This window comes from Epinephelus moara, chromosome 23, assembly GCF_006386435.1.
Source record: "Epinephelus moara isolate mb chromosome 23, YSFRI_EMoa_1.0, whole genome shotgun sequence".
NCBI classification, from domain to species: Eukaryota; Metazoa; Chordata; class Actinopteri; order Perciformes; family Serranidae; genus Epinephelus; species Epinephelus moara.
Window position 1 is genome coordinate 19,016,039 of NC_065528.1, and position 21,162 is coordinate 19,037,200.

General features: G+C 41.9%; 1 protein-coding gene across 6 annotated transcripts in view; it reads left to right on the forward strand.

Annotated features, from left to right (window-relative positions):
• Positions 1 to 21,162, forward strand: part of wnk1b (WNK lysine deficient protein kinase 1b) — a 147,923-nt gene that overhangs the window by 66,054 nt on the left and 60,707 nt on the right. For all 6 annotated transcript variants that reach the window (XM_050035747.1, XM_050035750.1, XM_050035749.1 and 3 more), the window contains exons 3-5: positions 1,320 to 1,492; positions 12,118 to 12,338; positions 14,489 to 14,646. In XM_050035747.1, coding sequence (XP_049891704.1) covers positions 1,320 to 1,492; positions 12,118 to 12,338; positions 14,489 to 14,646 — 552 coding nt within the window. The remainder of the gene's footprint in view (positions 1 to 1,319; positions 1,493 to 12,117; positions 12,339 to 14,488; positions 14,647 to 21,162) is intronic.

Sequence of the window (21,162 nt, forward strand, 5' to 3'; positions counted from 1 at the left end):
TGGCTTCTTTGTGATTTTGTGAATTTAGGATTATTAGCATGAACACTTTTTTCGTCGCATTATTGGTAGTATTCTTCTTTCTTTCCTTACCTTTATTCAACCAGGAAATCCCATTGAGATTGAAAATCTTTTTTACAACAGCCAATCAAAACACATTAAAATGCAACAAATGCAACATATAATACAAAAATCCACAATAAAACAACCAACAGTAACTATTCAAAGAAAGACAAGCACGTCTCTATCGCCACATTCTTTATAATGCCCTTAAATTCATCAATAGATATAAGTGTAAATGTTTTAATTGCAAACATTTTTGATGAATTGAGTAGTTGTTTGGTCTATAAAGTATTTGAAAACTGTGAAAAATGTCAATCTGTGTGTCCCAAAGCTTAAAGATGTCTTTATATGTCTTGTTTTGTCCACAACTTAAAGATATTCAATTTACTGTCACAAAGGAGTAAATACACCTGAAAATATTCACATTTAATTAGCTGGAATCAGTATTTATTGTTATTTTTTGATCATTTGGCAATTAATTGAATAGTTGACAACTACCTGGTTAGTTGTTGGTGCTGTGCTACATAGTTAAAAAGCAGTGATTTCAGACACGGCCTATTTGTACAGGAGAAGAAACGTGGCTGTCTGCGTCCTCCCCGTGAGTCAACAGTGGAGTTACAAATCAGAATCGCAGTATTAAAAATAAAATGTAAAAAAAACCTCCCTAGAAACTTACCTAATTTTACCTCCTGCGTAAAATCAGTTTATTTATAAACCGATTTGTCACAAAGCACCTCTCAGAAAAATGAAGCACGTGATAAAAAGAAGACGCATCAACATACAGTCTCACTCTCACAGATGTCTAAGGCTTCTTTGAGTGAAGATGAAAGGAGAGTCTGCTGTTTTATCCTCATCCACGTCCTTCTCTAGTGCTGTGTCTGAATGTAGTATGGCACCATTTTGTGATCGTACCTGGTGTCGTATTTTATCTGAGTTTGTATTTTTGCAGCAGGTTTTGATGGTGCATCAGTGTTAGATGTTGACAATGTTTGTTTTTTAAGCATTTATTATTCCTCCTCTGCTCTCTTCTCTGCCTCACTTGTTTATTTCCCTCTGTTGATTAGCTTCCCTCTCCACCCTCAAACCCTCTTCCCACTTAATTTAATTGTAATCACACTCACTATAATGGTGTTGTACTATTAATACAACCTGTTTTGTTTGGGTAAATGCTTCTTCTTCCTTCTAGATTTCAAATGAACAGTCTTTTTTTAGTTTTTATGTATGTGTGACTAAGCTTCCTCTTCTGCCTCATGTTGCAGGATCGTAAGCTGTCCAAGTCGGAGCGCCAGCGCTTCAAAGAGGAGGCCGGGATGTTGAAGGGTCTCCAGCATCCTAACATTGTCCGCTTCTATGACTCCTGGGAGGGCCCATGCAAAGGAAAGAAATGTATTGTTCTGGTCACGGAGCTCATGACATCTGGCACGCTAAAAACGTGAGTACACAAGAGATAGAAGGGATTTTCCAAGATGTTGATTTTGTTAGCTATTATTTTTATATTGGCTATAAAAGGTGTAGCTGCTTCACGTGATTTGAACACAGATCGGATAAATGAACAGAATGCTATAGGTGTGTCTGGAAGGTGTGAACGGGTGTGTGTCAAGGTATTAACTTATTGGCGTGGAAAACAAACGCTCTTATTTTGGCTTTTATTTTGTGTTGATTTTAGCGACCCCTGTGGACAAAAGCAGTACTGTTTCCGTCGGCACCACTGCTGTGTGTTGTAAAGATCTTCATCTAGCTAGCATGTGCATTTGTTTAGGAGGCGAGTGAAAGAATTCAGATGCTACTTTTTTGAACACAGCTGTTTGCAGGATGCATAGCAATGGTCTAGCCTCTCATCTTAATACAAACTTTACTATTGATTGTCAGATGTCACAGAAAGCTTTGTGGTGCTTGCTTTGCGTGAAAAATACTGCTAACATTAGCTACATTCAACTTGCGTTAATTAGAGCGTTAGCTATATTTATTTTAGCCACCAACGTAACTTGATCTATCAATGTAAAACCACGTCTTGCTAAATATTTCATGAATAAAATAGACACATTGAAAACTATCTAGGAGGAAGCGGGCCAATTTAGGGTTTTTTTCTAATCCTTTCAAACCCTCCAGTTCTCTCCATCTGATCAATGATGACCAAGGTTCACTTGTGGTTTCACATGTGCTTGATCACTGTCACTTTGAGCTTTTTTTTCTTCTCTTTGCTGATTGTGCTTCAGTATCAGCCATTGCCATAAAATGTAATCTCTGAAGAAAAGTCTCCTCCTGCTTAAAGGGATAGTGCACCCAAAAATGAAAATTCAGCCATTATCTACTCACCCATATGCAGAGGGAGGCTCAGGTGAAGTTTTAGAGTCCTCACATCCCTTGCGGAGATCCCACAAAATATCTCCATACTGCTCGTCCTTACTGATCCAAGTCTCCTGAAGCCCCGACATAAAAAGTTGTTTGGAAAAACGTCATTTGAACTCTTTTGAAATGAGGCTAAAAACAGTTCAAATGACGTTTTTCCAAACAGCTTTTTATGTTGGGGCCTCAGGACACTTGGATCACTACGGACGAGCAGTATGGAGATATTTTGTGGTTTCAGTTATGTGTTTTTGGACGTTTGAATCTGGGGCGCCGTAAGCCTCCATTAGGTTGAGTTGTGTTGCTACCCCCTCTCCCCTGGGATCTCCGCAAGGGTTGTGAGGACTCTAAAACTTCACCTGAGCCTCCCTCGGCATATGGGTGAGTAGATAATGGCTGAATTTTCATTTTTGAGTGCACTATCCCTTTAACTGGCTAATTTATCACTCTCAGTGAGGCTTTCGATCTGCTGTAAATCGTTCTGTCTGATTTGCAGGGAATCAGACCTGGGGACAGGTATTAAGACTAACCACCAATCCGCCAATAATAGGCAATCCTCTCACTGATAGTCTTGTTTGCTTATGTAGGTCATATAAAGGCACAGGGCTGGGTGATAAAATGATCTCGACAGGGGATGTCGATTAAATTTATGGCAGTAATGATGATAAACTTTGGACATTTTCACTCGATATGGATCAAACTCACAGCCGGTCACACTTCAACAGTCTGCTGCTTCTCTTGCTTGGCTTTGCTCTCTGTGTCGCTGTCTGTTTGCAGGAGTGCAGGTCTATGATCCACACACAGCAGCATAACTTTAGAGCAGGGACCACAGTGGCAAGAGGGTTCCTGGTTCAAACCCCGGGATGGGGGAGTTTTCAGGTTCATTCTGTGTCAGTGTGGGTTTTCTACCTGTACTCCAGCTTCCTCCCACAGTCCAAAGACATGCAGGTTAATTGGTGACTCTAAATTGCCCGTAGGTGTGAATGTGAGTGTGGATGGTTGTCTGTCTCTATGTGTCAGCCCTGTGATAGTCTGGTAACAATAAAACAGACTTTAGGACAGTGGTTCCCAACTGGTTTAGCCTCGGGGTCCAGATTTCTCCTACGTTATTAGTTCAAGGTCCACACAGTTTAATACATTCATTGTCATACTTGTGGCTGGCCATGACGTCAAGCTAGAATATATTAGTGCAACAAAAGGGAGACAGACAGTATGATTTATCAAACACATGTTGAACAAGCAGAACACAAACTTGTAGAACTGTGACATCTTAGGGCCATTCTACCAGCAGTACCTTGCTACCTCGTCTTAATCCACACCTGGTTTGTTTTAAACAGTCACAGAACATGTTATGCTAAAGTGCTGAAATTTTACTTGCATTATCCTCCAAGGCTGGGGAAGTATTGACAAAAAAGCTAACACAACATCAGAACATGGAAGTGGTTTGGTTATCTTATAAGTGACAAGGCGCAGATTAAGACAATGAGGATGTAACTAAGGTTCTATAAACACTGAATGACCGCCGGTTCCATCACCTGAAAAGGTACCATCACCATTATGTTAATATGTTATAAGGCTGGGGGTAGTGGTTGCTGGATACCCAGAGCTATACAGCCCGATGATAGACAGCAGGTTGTCAAACTGCCCCTGAGTCATCCTAGAATATGCCTGGAAAAAGCCATCATGGATGCGAAGCTCCTGGACCAACTGGTGGTACTCCCCATGATCCACCCTCTTTTTTAGGGTCTCATGTACCCACACAGATCTCTGTTTCCCTGTGACCAACAAACTATTTACTGACAGCCTCTCACCCTCAACCAGAGCTACAGCAGGTATTCTCTGCCTGAACATTGTAGGAACTAGATACTGATTGCTGTGAAAAAATGATGGCTTGATTACACAGGAAGGGGCCTCAGGCTTCAGTCATTATCAGGACTGTCTTCAAGCTGGCAGCATTATCCAGATATTTATCCATATAAATATCAATATCAAATGATATGGAAAAATTGTCTTGATAATTATTTTTTGCCATATCATTCAGCCCCATAGAGATACTAGTATTAAAGTGAGACGGTTTTTATAACCAGTGAAAAACCTTTTCACTGTTTTATCAGTGAAGCACATTTTACAGGGAATATGCACAAACACATGCACACACATTCTTTACCACCTCTTCTCCCCGTTGCTTCTGAAAAGCACTGTCATTACAGATGATGACTCACCTCCAGTTTTTGTTGAAATGTAGAAATTACACTCACACACACACACACACACACACACGCACATGCACGCGCAGGCACACGGCCATGTCCTCCTCTTTTCTCTCAAACCAATGTGCAGTTTTTCTCTATTTTCAGCTTCAAACAGCCGTCTGTGGTGTCATAAGCACATCATGTCCCAGCAGGATTTTAGTGCAGAGTGCAGCTGTTAGGGGGTCAGCTAGTGTGTCTGACTCATTATATGTACAGTATGTGTCTGTGTGCGTGTTATTTACGGTGTGTATGTGATCGACGGAGTGCCTGTCTACGCACGTATGTGACTTTCAAGAGTGAAATGATGGCACTGCTCAAATGCACTGTCGCGCAGGGGCGAACTGAACTGTATATCTGTGGTTTGCATGTCAATACCAGGGGCGCCTGTCGGTCTCACCCCATCCCCAAAATTCACTGTGGAGAATTGATGAATCTGTGGCCGTCATTGTCCACGCCGTGACCGCATGCCACTCTCTCTGCCGCGCAGAATAGATGTGTGCGTGTGAATGCGAGTGCGATTGTTGAGCTCCTGACACAATAAAAAGCCAAATGTGCAGCGTGCGGTGCACGGTGTGCCCCACGCAGTGCATCGTGGGACATCGACCCACCTGCCAGCTGCTGCTTCTGCTGCAGATTCCTCTCATTCCTGACGGAGGGACAGACAGAGGGAGGGACAGAATGAGGCGAGTGGGGGGGCAGACAGACAGAGAGGTTGAAAGATGACATGACTGATAGTTATATACAGTGAGTTTTTTTTGCAGAGTCACAGAAAGAGGAAGAGAGAAAGTCAAACAGTCGGAGAGGCTGACAGTGAGACAGTCAGCTACAGAGGCAGATAGTGATAGACGCACAAATAGTCAAATGGACAGACAAATTAATAACTAGAGATCCAGATTAAAGGCAGCTCGGCAAAGTGACTGACAAACCAATGAACCACCTGTGACCACAGAGTCAGAGTATTAATCCAGGAGCACAGCACTACCAAGGACAGTAGCACCCTCCACTGGAAGACTGAAAAAGCTTCATAGATTTGTCAACAAATGCAGGCGCTCTCCATCCTGCATGTTTCACACATAACAGTAAAATGTTCAACAAAAAATATTTCTGTTTTCTGCTACTTTCCACTGCCTACTGCATAAAAAAAGGGGAAGCAGGGAATATAAATTACTACAAGAAAGGGTTTTAGGAATTTTGCATGAGTAAGTTAAATATTTAGATAAGTCCTTGGGCAAAATGAGAATGTAAAAACAAATGTTAAGCATGCCTGAACAACAAGCATGCTTAACATGCACATACATACAAAGCACACATAATATTATGGCTGCAACTGACAGTTATTTTCATTATTGATTAAAGCTACAGTTGGTAACTTTTATGAAAATAACTTTTTGTAATATTTGCTTTATCCACACAGTAGTGCATGAGACAGATGATCTGTGGAAAATAAACATATTCCACTGCCTCCTCTCAGTGCCTCCAATGATATGTGAACAAAACCAATCAGAGCCAAGGAGTCTCTCACTGCTCATGAGCTTTGGTCAGACTGTCAAACTAGGCAGCGCTGATCAAATACGAATCAAGATTCTGTTACTGCATTGTGTATTTCTTGCCTTATATGTATTCAGAAACATATTTCAGTGTACTGTTTAGCTGTAAAATGAGAAAGATTGTGACCTGGCTGCCATGTTGAAAACATTTGAGCGAAAACAAAACAGTGCTCACTGGCTGGGGCAAAACTTTCTCATTTTACAGCTAAACAGTACACTAAAGTATGTTTCTGACAACATTTGAGGTGAGAAATGGGCAACGCAGTAACAGAATCTTGATTCATATTTGATCAGCGCTGCCTAGTTTGACAGTTTGACTGCAACTCACGAGCAGTGACTGACATGTTTGACAGCTGTGTGACAGAAGTCTTGGCTCTGATTGGTTGTTTTCCACCAACCTTTGTGGATTCTAGCAAATTCCATCAGGTTACTTACTTACCCCAAGGGTAACTTTTGGTTCCAAAGGTACCATACTGAAAGTGTTTGGGTGTGGTGACAGTTTCAGCAAATATGACAGAGTTATTTCATAAAAATTACCACAGGTAATGGCTCCATATACCAAAGTTCCAATGCACAAAAATGTTCAGTTTACAATCATAGAAGAAGAAAACCAGCAAATATGCACATTTGAAAAGCTGATGCCAGAAATAATCAAATAAATTTCTGTCAATCAGGGAGTCAAGCTGGACATAATATGTGCAAGAAATACATTCTCCTACATGTTTGTACGTTTTTAAGTGAGTGTTGTGCATTCATGCACATATATGCACAGGACAGAGGCTGTACTAGGATCTGGCTTAAACCCAGATGAAGACTCAGAAAGGAGAGGAGCGGCTGCACACTGAAGTGGTGGAAAAAGAAAGAGAGACGATGAGAGGGAGGACTGATAGGAAGGGAGGGAGATGGTGAGGATGGAAACACTGACCAGCATGGGCTCAGGGTATTAGAGGCCCCTTATCTATGTGTGTCCATGGGTGTGTGTGAATGCTTATCTGTGTACTGTATGTGTACTGTTCACATACTGTAAATATTTCTGCATATTTTTCCCAGTGAGAATGTATATCTGTATTTAGGTGTGTGTGTTGAAAAGAGACCATGGTTGAGTGGTTGTGTGTGGGAGATGTGCTTTGTGCACTGTCACTTCAGCATCGCATGCCACAGGGTTTAACTTGTCTGTCAACACTGTTCTGACTTCAGAAAGGGAGAGAAAGAAAGCAGAGGAGACAGGCGAGGCAGAGGAGGGTGGGTAGGTAAAGGGAAGGAAGGTTCAGGGGGAGGAAGAGGAGAAGAGAGCGCTGATTCTTAAGAGACACGTGAGAAATGAAAGTGGGAGATGGGGCGTGATGGAACGGAGGTGGATGTGAGGAAGAGGAAGGGGGAGAGGCTCTCAGAGGTTACAGTAAAAACACTTAAGTTATGCAGATGTGCATTTTGAGGTATGCTCACTTAAAAAGTCCCCAAAAGATTATTTTCAGTCTGTGATGTGTTCTGTGCCCTGAAGGCAACCTAATGACACACATGATGGCTGGGTGGGTCAACGACTCACATGTGACCTCAGCGACTCTGCAAGGACGCAAATCCACACAATTTAAAGCCTGCTACTCTATACCAGTCCGTTAGAATAGAAGAAACCTCTTGGATGGGAGGTGAGATACCTTAAAGAATCTCAAGCAAGTCCAGTTGCCTACGATATAGCACTTAAGATTACCAAGTAGTGTTAATTTTAATTTTGTTTACCAAAACTATGACTAAATAGCTTCCTCAACTACCTTTTTTCCCAAAGACGCTGGAGTGTGCCTCCACGTCCATGTGACGGTCAGTGTTGCAAGTGTTGGTTGTATGTCGTGAGATACTGACATGAAACTGAGGCATGAGCAAATGTCCAGACTTTTAGTTGACTTAAACTTGACCAAAAAAAATAGGATAAAGCTGACTTAGACAAAGACTAAAATTTAATAATAAGCAGTTGACAAAATTAACACTAGTTTAAAAGAGTAACAGATGAAAAGTTCATGAGATTTGTGAGGAGTCTTTGGTGATTAGACCCCATCATGATGTCATTGTTGTACAGGGGTAGTCTGGTGATCTGGGTGGAAGTGGGTCACGATCATCTTATACTGAAATTTTATGAAATGATGGCTGTAGCTGTCAAATACATGCAGTGGACTAAGAACTATAACATTTTCCTGTTAAAAGAAGAGGAGTATAAAACAGCAGCAAATTGAAGTACTGGGATTTAAAGGGACAGTTCAGCCCAAATCAGAATACATATTTTTCTTCTTACCTGTAGTGGTATTTATCAATCTAGACTGTTTTGGCATGAGTTGCTGAGTGTTGGAGATCGGCCGTAGAGATGTCTGCCTTCACTTGAATATAATGGAACTACATGGCACTCAGCTTGTGGTGCTCAAAGTGGCAGAAAGATACATTTGAAAACTTCAGCAGCAGTGTGTCTTTCCAGAAATCATGACCCAATTTCTCAAGATAATCCACAGACCTTTTTGTGAGCAGTTTCATGTAGGAACTATTTTCTCTCTACCGAACTACACTCGCCAACTGTATCACGGTGCAGATGGAAGTGTGTATCTACTGCTAGCTCACCTAGCACCACTGAGCTAGCTAACATTACAGCTCGGCAAAGAGGACACCAGTAATGTTTACATCTCATGCTATCACAAGCACGAGCCTCTTGTCCATGTGTAGATGCATGCGAGTAACTATAATACTTAAGCTCTTACCAGCAGCCTGGATCAGAGTGGGAGCAGATTGTTCTGCGAGTCTGAAGTTGTCTGAACGGCTCCTTGTCAGCTAAGACAGATTTGCAGGGTCACTGGGTGGTTCAGCCAGTTATTCGCCACGACCACAGACAGATTTAGTTTGAGCTGAGTTTTCAGCTCGGACATTGGATTAAATGCAGTAAACAGATCAAGGACCAAATAACTTTGAGCTCTAGGAACCAAAGTGCTTTAACAAATAACAATCAGCTCAAATCAAATTATTCTGCCTGCAGTGACGCAGTGAAATTAGCACATACCAACAAATCAGAAAGAAGATGAGTCGTGGAACGGTTGTTCCTTTGAATGGTCCTCATGGTCTGGATGATCAGAGGATGACGAACTCTGCTTCCTCTGTCTGCTCTTTGCCCTGTACTTGAATTACGCTAAGGAGCTGAGGAGAGAAAGGCAGACAAGTCTCCAGCTGACAGGAGAAAACTGGAAACACTTTGCTTGGAATTCAAACACTGATTTTGAATTAGCTAATCGAGAGTGACAGTCCAATGAATTTTGAATTAGTTCTCAAAGCTCTTCAAGAGAAGTTTAGACTGAAGCCCTTTCATCGAATCAGTTTAATCAGTAAAAATAAAAACAACTGCATATTTAAGTTATAAGACCAAAAGTGAAAGAGATGTTCAGTCTGTAAGCGCTGTTGTGCAGATAACAGAAATACATTTCACAGTAAAATTCCTGTCCAGGCCTCCCTGTAGTCCTGTGGGGTTTCCTTCAGTTTCCTCCCACATTCCAAAGACATATAAACTAGGTGGACTGGAGACTCCAGATCACCCACAGGTGTGGATCTGTCTTTACTCTGTGATGGTCTGGCGAGCTGTCAAAGGGTGTCTCCCTTCTTTCCACCCAGGGGTGGGACAGATTCCAAACTCTCATACCTCTGGAAAGTGAAGTGGGTAAAGATAATGGACGGCTTCCACTAAGAGACCACGTTAATAAGAAGTCTCTGATGTGCATTAGAACAGCTGCTATTGGTTTATTAGAAGTTGCTAAAGTCTACAAGAGGTGGTGATTGGATATTTTGATTCACGTGGTGTAAAATTACCTTTTTAAAATAGATCTGAAAAGTAAAGCCAATGGGGAAGTGCCGTAAGCCTGCATTCTTTCAAATGGTCAGCAGAGGACGACTCCACTGGTAGGAAAAAGAAGTCTGGTCACATGTAAGTCAATGAGAAAATTACCCTACTTCTTGCTTGATTTATTACCTCGGTAGAGGGATGAAGACATTTTCCCACTGGTTAATAAACTTGTGACTACACCAGACATTTTACAAGACTCTTACTAATTTAGCATAGCGTCAGTTCAGGCTGGACACAATGTCAAGCTCAGCTCACATCCCAGCTACATCAGCTGATCTCGAACAGCCCAATCAACTGATGGATCAGCTGACTGATGGAAGGGAGTCAGCTGATAGATCACATGATTCCTTTCTATGCAACCAATTGGCAAATCTCGTTCAGGGCGCCCTATTTAAACTGCTCTGGCCTGCTTACTGTTGCTGCTTTGTCTGCAAGCCAGAGGGGGGGGGATCATTACTGCTGCTCTCCCTGCCTTAGGCTTTCCATGTAGGCACGTGGAAGGGCAGAGAGGTGTGCTCTCCCTGCCTAAAGGCTTTCCAAGTAGGTGCATGGAAGAGGCTTTCTGTGCAGGCCTAGGAAAAGCAGAGAGGCCCCAGAACAGAGCCATGCCGCCAAATGTAGTACTGCAAATGAAAAGTGGTTGATTAAAGTGGTCCTGACTGAACTGCCACTTTGTGCTAGGACTCTGTTTCTGTTGCTGTACGGGTCAGACACTTTCATTTTATAATTGTAGCATCCCTGTCTGACTAGGTACTAATTTCAAAAAAGCAAAACCACAGAGGGCAGGTAATCAAATCGATGTATGCCCAAACGTTGTGTAACACTGGTAACACCAAATACAGCAGCAAGCCTACCTCAGTAAATATTTTCCTAATGAGTTTATAGTCCCAATCATTAGTTTCAAGTCTCCTTCAATACAGTGTAATGTTCATTTTGTAAATTGTGCTCCCATTTAGAGTAAAATCGACAAAGCAGGATTTGCTTCAGGGCGTGGCTACCTTGTGATTGACAAATGACTACCATGGCAGTGCCCTTGGGTTCTCAGTCAGATCCACCGCTTCCTTCTCCAAAGCTCCACTTTCACGGTAAAATACGGTCACTTCTGGCTTCAAAATACCAAGAGAACCAAAATACCGAACACAAGGCTTCAAAATGGGAGTCCACAAACAATCAAGTGATGTCACAGTGGCTATGTCCCCGTATTTTATAAAGTCCATGCTTTTTATAAAGCCAAATGAATAAACAAATATGGGTCTAAAAACATGTTCAGAGTCCTGCTGAATAAAGCTCAAGGCTGCTCATTGACTTTGCAGCAATAAATCTCTTGAAGCTCTTTCAGATATTTGTATCCAGATTAAAATAGATGTCTGTTTTCACAGAGGTAAAATAAGTTAAAATCCTCTGTTTGTCTCAGTATTGCAGTGCTTATTTGGCATGCGAGCAATGTCAGTCTCTAACCACGCAGACACCAGAGTGTCTATCAGTGACTGCCTGTCTTTTTGTGTGTGTGCGTGTGTGTGTGTGTGTGTGTTTTACTGCGCACATTCATGTTTGTGTGAGTATTTAGGACGTATCTTTTTAAGCTGGAATTGTCTGACAGTAATCCACTTTGGTTGTGTAAGCTTTCATCTTTAATTGAAGCATTATCCGTGTTTCTGCATCTTATCAGGCCATTGTCTGCCTCTCGATGCTTTACTTTGGAATAATTAATTCCCTCATGGATGGTTTTCAGACCCCTGCAATAATAACATTACTGTAGAATACATTGAGAACACTTCAGAGTGCCCCTAAACCTCAATAACGTGATGCTACAGATGAGACACATAGAAGGGCAGCTTTGTTTCAGTGTGTTTTTTTATTTTTTTATTTTTTGCTAGTGTCTCTTTACAATGTGACTTTCTTCAGACAAGAGGCCACTTGAACAGGATACACGACTGCTGAAGAGCTGCGATGGGGTTGAACCTGCTGCTCTCTGCATAATTTTGTACACTTAATCTTCCTTTGTTGACTGACACGCCGTCTTCTGTGCCATTTCTTTGTCCCGCAGCTACCTGAAGCGTTTCAAGGTGATGAAAATCAAGGTCCTGCGTTCCTGGTGCAGACAGATCCTCAAAGGCCTTCACTTTCTGCACACCAGAGCCCCGCCCATCATTCACAGGGACCTGAAATGCGACAACATCTTCATCACGGGGCCCACGGGCTCGGTGAAGATAGGGGACCTGGGTTTAGCCACACTTAAGAGGGCTTCCTTTGCCAAGAGTGTCATAGGTAGGAAAAGCATGTACAGTGCACAGTCACCGAAGACACAAATTCCTTATCTCTTGCATGAACACACACCAGCCTTTCCTCAGACATAAAGCTGTTTACCAGAATGAAATGTTTAGATCTGTGAAGGTGGAGAAAGTGAAACAACTGACATCATTTATGTGAGTTTGTCGTAACAATAAGCACTTGACATACACGTCCACACAGGCTGTCACGTATAACCGAACCTACACTCTACACACGCCTACTGTAGATTAATTTTACTGCTCCTAAAATGTCTGGTTGTAAAAGCAAACCGCAGGTATTTTGAAATGTGAAATACACACCACTCAGTCTGTTATTAAGCTGGGATTAAGCTGTCTGGAGATGTGATGGCTGCGTACACACAGCAGAGAATACACCCCCAAACACACAGCCTGCACATAACACACACTTAAACTCAAGTTGAGTAAAAAAGTGCCTGCTGCGCTCGCTATAATGACTTGGCTGCTTTTCAGTTGCATAGTCAACCACAGATATTCTGGTATTCGTATTCGCGCACAAGTACATTATTGTGCATATTCTCATGCACTCCAGGCGAGAATGATATGCTATGTAACTCTCACAGCTGCACTGTAGTAATTAGACAGACCTCAAGTATTTGGACACTTGCAGAAATCCACAAACACACACGCACATACGCATGAATGTGCACGAACACAACAAGACTAGTATGTGGTGCCAGTAAGTGAGTTTGTTATTTAAGGTTTCCAGCTGTGTTTTGGGAATTTTTATGATTTAAGTCCTTGACTTACCATAAACCATTTTAGTATGTTACTTAAAGGGTCACCAGTGTTTTCTATCGCCAAACCCACCCGACTTTAATAAACAGTAATTTTATAATCATAAAACACATTTCAAAGTCCACAGAAACAAAATGAAACTCACAGAAGCCATCTTGCTTTGTCTTTCCACTGTTCCAACATTCAGCAGCTCTGGTTTGATTTGAATTAACCTTGTCAGATTTGAAAAATATGCTGGCTCTATACACGCTAAAATAACTGTTTAATGTAACTGTTGTTGGTACGGCCATGGTGAATGTGGGGGAATCTGCGGCTCAGGAACTTTTGGGGCTGTACACATGCTGCGTTTTTTTGTGCCTTCAAATTCTTTTTTTTTTTTTCGATGTAGACGCTTGGCAGGCGTGCTCAAACACCAGAGTGACGCCATCGTGGCACACACTGGTTCCCATTTTTCAGGGCGCGATGTCTGCACTTCGAGATAAACCGAGTTCAACCTTTGGAACGCAGCAGCACACACCGCGAGTCATGTGACAAGGAACACCCAATCACAGCCGACAGAAATTGCACATTCTCCAATTGTAAAAATGTGTAGCCTACACACTGAATTAAAAAATAAAGTTTTAACATTTCCTCAACTAAAATATGCATCATATGTCTGGTCTGGCGCCTTTTCCCCTTTCCTCTAAATTTTTGCCAAACCTCGAAACCAGTGACTAGTTTTGAGCCTCCCTAGCTAGGCTAGCATGGATTCCAAATCCATAAAAGTAAAAGCCTCAGAGGAAAATACAGAATTTAATAGCACTTGGACAGATTTGTTTGCCGTCACCGCCGAGGCTGCAATGTTAAAGTACCAAATAATCATAAATATCAGATGCAGAGTACAATATGCAACATGCTTTACCATCTTGTGGTAAAACATGTTTTTAATGCTCATTTAGACTTATTTTTAAGGTCAATAGGCTAATTTAGACTTAATACGCCAGAAGGCTCAAATATGGTTTGTGGCTCCAGGAAAATTAATTTTTTTATTATTTTTGGTCAAAAATGGCTCTTAATCAGTAACGTTGCTGACCCCTGGGTTGAACAAATAGGATGTTGCGCAACCAAAAGTGTCAGACACTTACATTAACAATCTGAGCCTGTCAGTGGCAAACATAAGCACTTTTAAACATACCTCAAGTGGTAACATTGCAGCCTGTTTCACAGCTCACTTAGTCACAAAAATATGGGAGAATAGGGTCCAGGTTAAAAGAATACCAAACTGACCCTTTAACCAACTGAGCCAGTGTTTTTTTTTTTTAGCTCTGACTGAGAGATCTAAAACCCCAGCACAATGCAACAGTTCATTGTTTTTCCTCTCCCTCTCACCAGGAACCCCAGAGTTTATGGCTCCAGAGATGTATGAGGAGAAGTACGATGAATCCGTTGACGTCTACGCCTTCGGGATGTGCATGCTGGAGATGGCAACCTCAGAGTACCCCTACTCTGAATGTCAAAACGCTGCCCAGATCTACAGGAGGGTTACTAGTGTAAGAGTGCATTTCCTCTACATTACAAGTATTTGTTTTGAACGCCTCCGCTGTGAATGACTGTGTTGTGACATTCATGTGTTGCATCTAACAGCCCTGTTTGTCTCTAATCTCCACCCTCTTCCGCGCGGCTCTCTCTGCCACTCCCTCCATACTTGTTTACTGACTGTATTAACAAGTTTGGCATGAGCTGCCGGAGATCCAGTCAGATGACTGTGTTTTTGCACTCATTAGTCTCTCGCTTGTTCTCTCTCTGCCAGCCTCTTTCTCCTGCAAATGTTAAAAGGAAAACAGTAGCACCATGGGAAGATTTGTTTTCCTTTAGCTGCATTTTTTTCTCCACCACTAGAGAGCAATACCAAGTAAGCTATTGCATATAAAGCAAAACAAATTAAAGACCTGAAAACCCTCAAGGAATGTTGTTGTGTCCGTATTGAGCAAGACACTTAAAGCCTGAAGCTCGTCTGAGAGAAAGTGAATGCAGAGAACTGTGAGACATGTATGAGGGAAATGCCATGAATGAAATATGACAGGCAGAACACTCCTGCATCACTTCATTCGATTTTAAATGCACTCGCTTTTCATTCACTTTTAGTTTTGTAACATTTTCAAGCTTTGCATAAAATGTAGATGACAGTTGGCTGGAAACAAAAAAAAGGAAAAAACGAGACAGAGACCAAAACACAGACGGAGAGCGGACAACAGATGCAATCAGAGGCTGTTTTAAGTTGAGTGCTGCTGAGGTCATCACCCCAGCACACACACACACACACACACAGGCAGATGAGAGCTGTCTCCCTCCTTTCCTCACGGGACTGAGTTCAGCTTTGTGGAGGCTGACAGTGATGTTAATGGACCAGAGGAATTTACTAGAAATCTCTCTTTCTCTTCATCCCTCTCTATCCTCCTCCTCTAGTGCCTCCATTATCGCTCTCTGCTTCTATCTGTCTCAACACATCTTTTATTTCAGCTTAATTGTGAACATAAAACAATTCTTACATTGCCGAAGCATCAGTGCAAATCAGAAAGGGTGCTCAAGCATATGTGTGCGCACTTTTACAAACATAAATCAGTACTTTTCTTTGCAAAAACTACCACTGTTATCCCTTAGTATTTGTCTGGTACAGGAATGCAGTGCTGTTTGTCGTTTTTGGATGAGTGCAACATCCCCCTCAGCTAAAACAAGTGCTTCTGTTACAGCTCTAACATTAAAATTTAATGGTAACTTTAGACACACACTCGCAGCAGTTTCCTTAAATGTGTGTACCAAAAATAAAAACTGATGTGTTCCATTTTCTGTTGCACTTACAGTATTCGTGATAATTGTAGCCAGATAAAGCCTGCAAGAGTACTCGTGACTTGTCCAGCTACAGGGTCCGGATTTCTCCTTAGTCATTAGTTCAAGGTCCACACAGTTTAATACATTAAAGGAGAAGTCCGGTATTTTGCACTTTAAGCCCCATTTCTGGGTTGTTCATGATGAAATAGAGTGGCTAAGACCAAAATAGTGACGATTGCTCCTTTTCGGAGAATTTGGCTTTCCCCTGCCTGGCTTAACAGTGCTGCCAATGGCCATGTGTGAACCTGTCCTAAAACCACCCTAAATGTTCATGAAACTCACCGAGTGGTCAGTGGTGTTCGTTGATGTTCTGACGTAAAAATCGTAGCAAACTGTGGTTTCCATGATGATTTATTTGACAGTTTGTGTAATCCATTGGTTTTCTATAGAAGCCTCATTGTCCGTTGGTAGTAATCCGCCACCGGAAACGGAAAGGGGGTTGTTTACGACAAGGTTGTAGTCATTGTAGTCTTTTAGCTCAGCGAAAGTGCCGGCTCGACAGTGCTGTGTGCGCTCCTGAAAGAAGAACGAGAACGAACGTAAAAGTTTTGTAATAAGTTTAAACAACTGCACAATGGATTACTCGCTTGTAAACAACCTTCGCAGTACGATGCCTTTGATCACAACGCCAACCTTCTTCTTCTGCTTCTTTTCTGTGTCCCATCACATTGCAATGGTTTCCTGCCAGTTGGCGACACCCACAGAAAGGAGCATTATCGCCATCATGTGGGCTGGAGTGTATAACGTCTCAGGGTCAAACAAACAATCAAGCGGAAGTTTACACACGGGTGTGAGGCAGCTGAAAAAATAGTTCCACAATCGAGATGAATAGCGAAAACACGGATGGAAACCACAGTTTGCTACAATTTTTATGTCAGAACATCAACGAACACCACTGACCCCTCTGTGAGTTTCATGGCTTTGAAAACAAACGTTTAAGGTGGTTTTAGGACAGGTTCACACATGGCCATAGGCAGCACTGTTAAGCCAGGCAGGGGCAAACCAAATCTCAGAAAATGAGCAATTGTCACTATTTTGGTCTTAGCCACTCTATTGCATCATAAACAACCCAGAAATGGGGCTCAAAGTGCAAAATACCGGACTTCTCCTTTAAGTGTCATACTTGTGTTTGGCCATGATTTCAAGCTAGTTTGCTGTCTCTCTTAAGTAGCTGTCGGATAGTCACTCATTCTACAGGAGAAAATAGCACTTCAAAATAAAAGCTCTGTGCTGGAAATGTACTGTACCTAAAAAAATAAAGTGTTTTTTTTTTTTTCCCTTTTTTGCCAACTTGACACGTTTGGGAACCACTGATTTAAATGTTTGTGGTTACTTGTACATGCTTTAATTTATCTTTAGATGTTCAGTTCAGCAACGGAATTTATCAGGGCTGCCACCTGAAAGTTGAAGATTTGAGTCATCAGTCGTAGACCCCTCAGTCGACTGAAATACTGAAGTGAAGGTTTATTTTTGTCTTCTTTTTGTCAGTCACTGGACAGTATGTTTCTGGGCATATTTTGGTAGGTAGGTAGCTGGGGATCCAGAACTAGGGTGTCAGCCGATATACATGGGGCACAGAAGTGCGGCTTCTGTGTGGTCACACTGCCATTATCTCCCCTGTATATTGGTTGTATGTTAATATGATACAGTCTCTGGCTTTTGTTTGATGTCTAGTGTTAGGTGACTGTGGCTCAGGAGGTAGAGCAGGTCGTCCACCAATCGGAGGGCCGGCGGTTCTATCCCCGGCTCCTTCAGTTCACATGTCGAAGTGTCCTTGAGCATGATACTGAACCCCAAATTGCTCCCAATGGCTGTTCCATCAGCGTATGAAAGTGTGTGTGAATGGGTGAATGTGACTCGTAGTGTAAAAAGCGTTTTGAGTGGTTGGAAGATTAGAAAGGCGCTATACAAGACCAGTCCAAAAATGCTGCATATTTCCAATCTGTCATTAGCATAGTTAGCCTGCATTAGCTCAGAAGGCTAACTTGTCTTGTTTACTACATTTCATGAACGTCACTGTGTCACCCTGAGCGTCCTGCTGAGCTCCGTTCAAACTCTCAAACTCTACATGGGAAAAAAGGATTGTATAATAATTGTAATGAACAGCCACGTCCGATTTGACTGACATAATTCTGAGACGGGGACAGCCCTGGAATTGATCGAATCCTTTCGGTGCCCGTCCATACTATCTGACCCACATATTTAAATTGAAAGAGTTGGGGTTAGGATTGCTTCCCTGCTTCTGAACAGAAGTGAGAGAAGAGAATCCGTCTTTCTGTCTTCTGTCATCCTCTGAATCTCTCAGTTTAATTAAAGAAGCTTCATGCACACAATATTTCAATCCATATGTCCCGCTGTCCCTCTTGCCTCCCCCCTGACCTTTCCTTCCCTGTCTCTATTCCCTCCTCTCACTCCCACAAGATTGAAATCACACCCTTACTTTGAAGGAACCATATTTGATTACCATTGTTGCCACAGCCTCTGTTTGTGTGTACGTATTTGAGTCATAATCAAATAGCAGTAATCTCGTACATCTGAGAGTCGTCACGCTTTCCAGATCTTTTAATCCAGTCAGCCAGATACTGAGTCAAAACAACCAACTTCAGTTGTCTCTATTTGTTATTGTCACACACACCACACACAACCTTGTGACAACCCCAGGGTGCCCTAGTCACCTGCTTCCTTTCATTTCACTGCCTAATCCGTCCTTACAGCTTCCCACCCTCTGTTTCTCACAAAGCTAGAGACCTCAGTTAACCCCCGATGTGTCGAAACTGCAACGTTAGGAAATAATACAGTAAATGTGAATTTAAATACTTTTCTTAATCACATACAAACTCTGTTGGGTTATGATGTCCACTGCAGCATAAAGGCTTACTGCCTGATGATGTGTTCACACTAGAAGCGACACAGCAACAGCGTGACCAGCTACATTATCGCAGAGTGGCTGTTGAAGTGTTGCTCAAGTGCTCGTTGACGTAGCTACATTGTCATGGGCTTGCATGTGTCTACTACATGTAACAAAGCCACACGACTCATTGCCATCTAAAATTTGTATTTGGTCAAAAATACATCACGCTTTCATCAATGTCTGAGCACCATTGTACCGTCACATTTTAAGGCCCCATTGTTTCCCTGTGTGCACTGCAATACACAGAAAGCTAACACATCATCAGTAATAGGAGCACTGAAAAAAGTTGAGGCCAGCTTAAGTTTGTAGCACGACAAACCAATCACGCAGCAACAAGTACAGGGCATCAGTTTGTAGCTTCACGTCACAGGCTTCCATTGAAAATTACCTCTAGCCTGTTGCTGTGTCGCTTGTAGTGTGAACACAGCAGTTTATTGATGGTCTAATAAGCTTAATAACACAGTTACCAGCTCCTCTGACAGGTCACTGACACATTATGCATTTTGATCAAGTGTTTTTCAGGGACATTTGGTAGTAAGTTCTGCTTCTTTGGTCTATTGTGCTGTGTCGTAATATTGCCTTGGTATTTTCTTTTCATCTTGATCATCTCTGTGTTGATTTAACCTCCCAAGACCCTGTGTCATCACATTTTGGTTTTACTTGACCTTACACTTCATTCTACTTAACTTAGACCGGTTGTCTGTCTGATCAACCTGATCACATTTAATGGTTGAAACTTGTTTATTTATTATTGATAACGCTTGTAGTTTGATATGGCAACAAATTTGACCAATTTTAGCAACAGTAACAAGATAAGACACTGATAATTCGGAAGTACTCGTTTGAAGACACTGGGACTTTATTACCGTCTCGTTTAAGGACATTGGGACTTAATTATCGTTGACAATGTTAGATTTTTTTTATGCTTATCAGGTCCTACTGATCCCAAATGTCTAGGAGACATTAAAACTGCATACCAAACAAAAGTTAAGGTCTCAGGAGGATAAGGCTCTTGCGTTGTCACCAACTGATTCTCAGTTTGACAAAGTGGTGTTTGGTTGCAGGATAATGACGTACTTCAAAGAAAGAAGGAAAAAAAAATTACAAAATTATATTCATCTTTATTTTCCAGATGTTATTCTAATCTTATTTTTGTGAAATATTGGATCATTTTGATTCTCCAGGTCGTAGTAGTAGTAGTAGTAGTAGTAGTAGTAAAACTGGGCAATAACACACTGTGGTTGTGCAGGTCATAACCCATTAACATATGGAGCCAGTTACAATGGGTCACAAGACATTGGAAACTTGCACACTTTAAACAGGTCACATGCCAAATAGGTTTGGAACGGGCCTTGGATTGGCGAAGGGAAAGTACGCCTCAATGACCATTTTTACTACGCATATTTTTTTCACATCAATATTTCACTCTTTTCCACTTCCTTTTTAATTTTGTATAACTGTGTGGTGGGGCCCTCTGAGAGCTCATCGGTTGCAGGGACTTATTTATGACACCTTGATGTACAATGTTGTTGACACACTTCATGGTTCTTCTCCTTCTGGAACATTCCTGACCTCCAATCAGCCCTGTTAAACTGAAATCTCGCCGTCTCTCTCTCCTTCATCCTCCCTTCTTCTGTCAGGCTTAATACCATTACTTTCTCCATCAGTCCTAACTTTGTTTGGCCCTGGAATCACAGGAGTGTGTGTGTGTGTGAGGGAGAGAGAGAGAGAGATGGGGGGGGGGTTGTTGCGCAATGGTGTACTGGGGGGTTGCAGGAGAGAAACTGGCCAAGAAAGTAAAGAAAGAAAGGAGGAGGGGAAGATGGAGCTGGACGTAGGTGGCCGTTAGCTGGCATGAACAGGTTGAGGTCGGTCAGTCTTTCTGTCTCTTGTGACAAACCGTCAGTTAGCCCATTATTTAAGACTGAAAAGTACTTCCCAAGACATCCATCAGTCATACAGGTCTCTAGTGTATTTGTCAGTACTTCTAGGTAAGTTACACCTTAATTTGTCAAATCTTTTACTTGTCTGCCTGTCACTTTTTTGGCTCTCTTGTCATGAGTGTTATGAGAGTTTTGCGTTCATCTTTATGAGATGAATGGGTGTATTATGTATGATGTAATAAGTTTTGGACTGTGTTAATAACTTGAATGTCTCGTTGATTATTCCTCCAGCCTTTTGTGTTTTTGATATCTGCATTCAAGTGGGCTCTGTTCAGCTAGATTTTACACACAACAAGCAAATGCATTTAATTAATTACAGAGAG